The 2,500-nt window shown below is 47.4% G+C and overlaps 1 protein-coding gene across 1 annotated transcript in view; it reads left to right on the forward strand.

The window, feature by feature from the left end:
• The window catches only part of LOC115125448 (cellular retinoic acid-binding protein 2-like), a 14,175-nt gene that overhangs the window by 10,063 nt on the left and 1,612 nt on the right, over nucleotides 1-2,500 (forward strand). Inside the window, exon 3 of the mRNA XM_029654963.2 lies at nucleotides 2,031-2,147. Coding sequence (XP_029510823.2) covers nucleotides 2,031-2,147 — 117 coding nt within the window. The remainder of the gene's footprint in view (nucleotides 1-2,030; nucleotides 2,148-2,500) is intronic.

Here is a 2,500-nt window from a genome sequence, read left to right on the forward strand (position 1 = left end):
GTATATTTGTACAATCCAGGTGGGCAAAGCTCTTAGAGACTTACTGACAGCTGTAATCACTGTCAAAGTTGATTCCAACATGTATTGACTCAGGGGTGTGAATACTTATGTAAATCACATATTTCTGTGATAGTTCAATACATTTGCAAAAACCTCTAAAAACATATTTTCACTTTGTCATTATGGGATATTGTGTGTAGATGGGTGAGAAAAAAAAAATTTAATCCATTGAATTCAGACTGTAACACAACAAAATGTGGAATAAGTCAAGGGGTATAAATACTTGCTGAAGGCACTGTATACATAACACACACACACACACACACACACACACACACACACACACACACACACACACACACACACACACACTCACATTCTTCTCTGTCCCACACCCTATCCACTGTCCCTAATGAAAGCCTCGACTCATGTTTGACCCCTAAGCTACAACTCCCCAGGTCTTATCTGTTAGGGGAAACCCAGACCTGTGGACTGTGGAGTGTTAGAGGGACTATGGGATATGATCCAGTGTTGGCTTGGTCTCTGCTTCCACTGGGTTGATCTATGCTTTTACTAATGCCTCTTTAAGGTCTACAGACTCTATTTAATTTGGCATTTCCCATATATTCACTGATACCATATGAAACCCCTCCCTTAGTCTCATAGGAACAATCTCACTGCACCATTCTCCACTTCTGTCCCATCTGAACTCCCTCCCTCCCTCCCTCCCTCCGTCATTCATTCTTGCCATGTGTAAGTCTCTATCAAACTCTCCAGAGGAAACAGACAAACACCCAGAGCCTCTCTCTACTAACGATGAGCACATCACACATTATCATCTCCTAGATATTCCCCCTCTCCTTTCCTCCTTCTCTCTCCCCCCAGAGGCCATGCAATATCATACACACTAGGTCACCTCCCTATTTTTCTCTCACTCTTACCAATTATTGTTCTATTCATCCATCCATTCACCACCTGCCTATCTGCCCAAAACATGACTTTCATCTCTCTGATGCTCATCTAACTGTATTGCATGTCTGTCTGTCTGTCTGTCTGTCTGTCTGTCTGTCTGTCTGTCTGTCTGTCTGTCTGTCTGTCTGTCTGTCTGTCTGTCTGTCTGTCTGTCTGTCTGTCTGTCTGTCTGTCTGTCTGTCTGTCTGTCTGTCTGTCTGTCTGTCTGTCTGTCTGTCTGTCTGTCTGTCTGTCTGTCTGTCTGTCTGTCTGTCTGTCTGTCTGTCTGTCTGTCTGTCTGTCTGTCTGTCTGTCTGTCTGTCTGTCTGTCTGTCTGTCTGTCTGTCTGTCTGTCTGTCTGTCTGTCTGTCTGTCTGTCTGTCTGTCTGTCTGTCTGTCTGTCTGTCTGTCTGTCTGTCTGTCTGTCTGTCTGTCTGTCTGTCTGTCTGTCTGTCTGTCTGTCTGTCTGTCTGTCTGTCTGTCTGTCTGTCTGTCTGTCTGTCTGTCTGTCTGTCTGTCTGTCTGTCTGTCTGTCTCTGTCTGTCTGTCTGTCTGTCTGTCTGTCTGTCTGTCTGTCTGTCTGTCTGTCTGTCTGTCTGTCTGTCTGTCTGTCTGTCTGTCTGTCTGTCTGTCTGTCTGTCTGTCTGTCTGTCTGTCTGTCTGTCTGTCTGTCTGTCTGTCTGTCTGTCTGTCTGTCTGTCTGTCTGTCTGTCTGTCTGTCTGTCTGTCTGTCTGTCTGTCTGTCTGTCTGTCTGTCTGTCTGTCTGTCTGTCTGTCTGTCTGTCTGTCTGTCTGTCTGTCTGTCTGTCTGTCTGTCTGTCTGTCTGTCTGTCTGTCTGTCTGTCTGTCTGTCTGTCTGTCTGTCTGTCTGTCTGTCTGTCTGTCTGTCTGTCTGTCTGTCTGTCTGTCTGTCTGTCTGTCTGTCTGTCTGTCTGTCTGTCTGTCTGTCTGTCTGTCTGTCTGTCTGTCTGTCTGTCTGTCTGTCTGTCTGTCTGTCTGTCTGTCTGTCTGTCTGTCTGTCTGTCTGTCTGTCTGTCTGTCTGTCTGTCTGTCTGTCTGTCTGTCTGTCTGTCTCACAGAGTCTTCCAAAGTGGGAGACAGACAGTAAGATCAGCTGTGAGCAGACTCTGCAGAAAGGGGAGGGACCTAAGACCGCCTGGACCCGAGAGATAACCAATGACGGCGAGCTCATCCTGGTAAGACTCTCTACTGGCTAACTGTCCTGTCAATCAACCCCAGTTAGAGGCATTGTACTGTACAACCGTCCATTGATACATTTTGAACACAGTATGCTTGAGGATCTCAGTCATTTTCCTTCCACACAAAGAAGGGAAGACTCACCTTATCCACTACCAATGTGTAACACCCATCTACTGGAGCCTACACACTGTGGGGCCAGGAAGTTCTTCCATAATACGACAGTCATCCCTCCACTCCATTCAGATCAGTGTTAACGAGGGAGGGAGGGAGGGAGGGGAAGAGGGAGGGAGGGAGGGAGGGAGGGGAAGAGGGAGGGTGGGAGGGAGGGGAAGAGGGAGGGTGAGAGGGA

Source organism: Oncorhynchus nerka, linkage group LG14 (genome assembly GCF_034236695.1).
Source record: "Oncorhynchus nerka isolate Pitt River linkage group LG14, Oner_Uvic_2.0, whole genome shotgun sequence".
NCBI lineage: Eukaryota > Metazoa > Chordata > Actinopteri > Salmoniformes > Salmonidae > Oncorhynchus > Oncorhynchus nerka.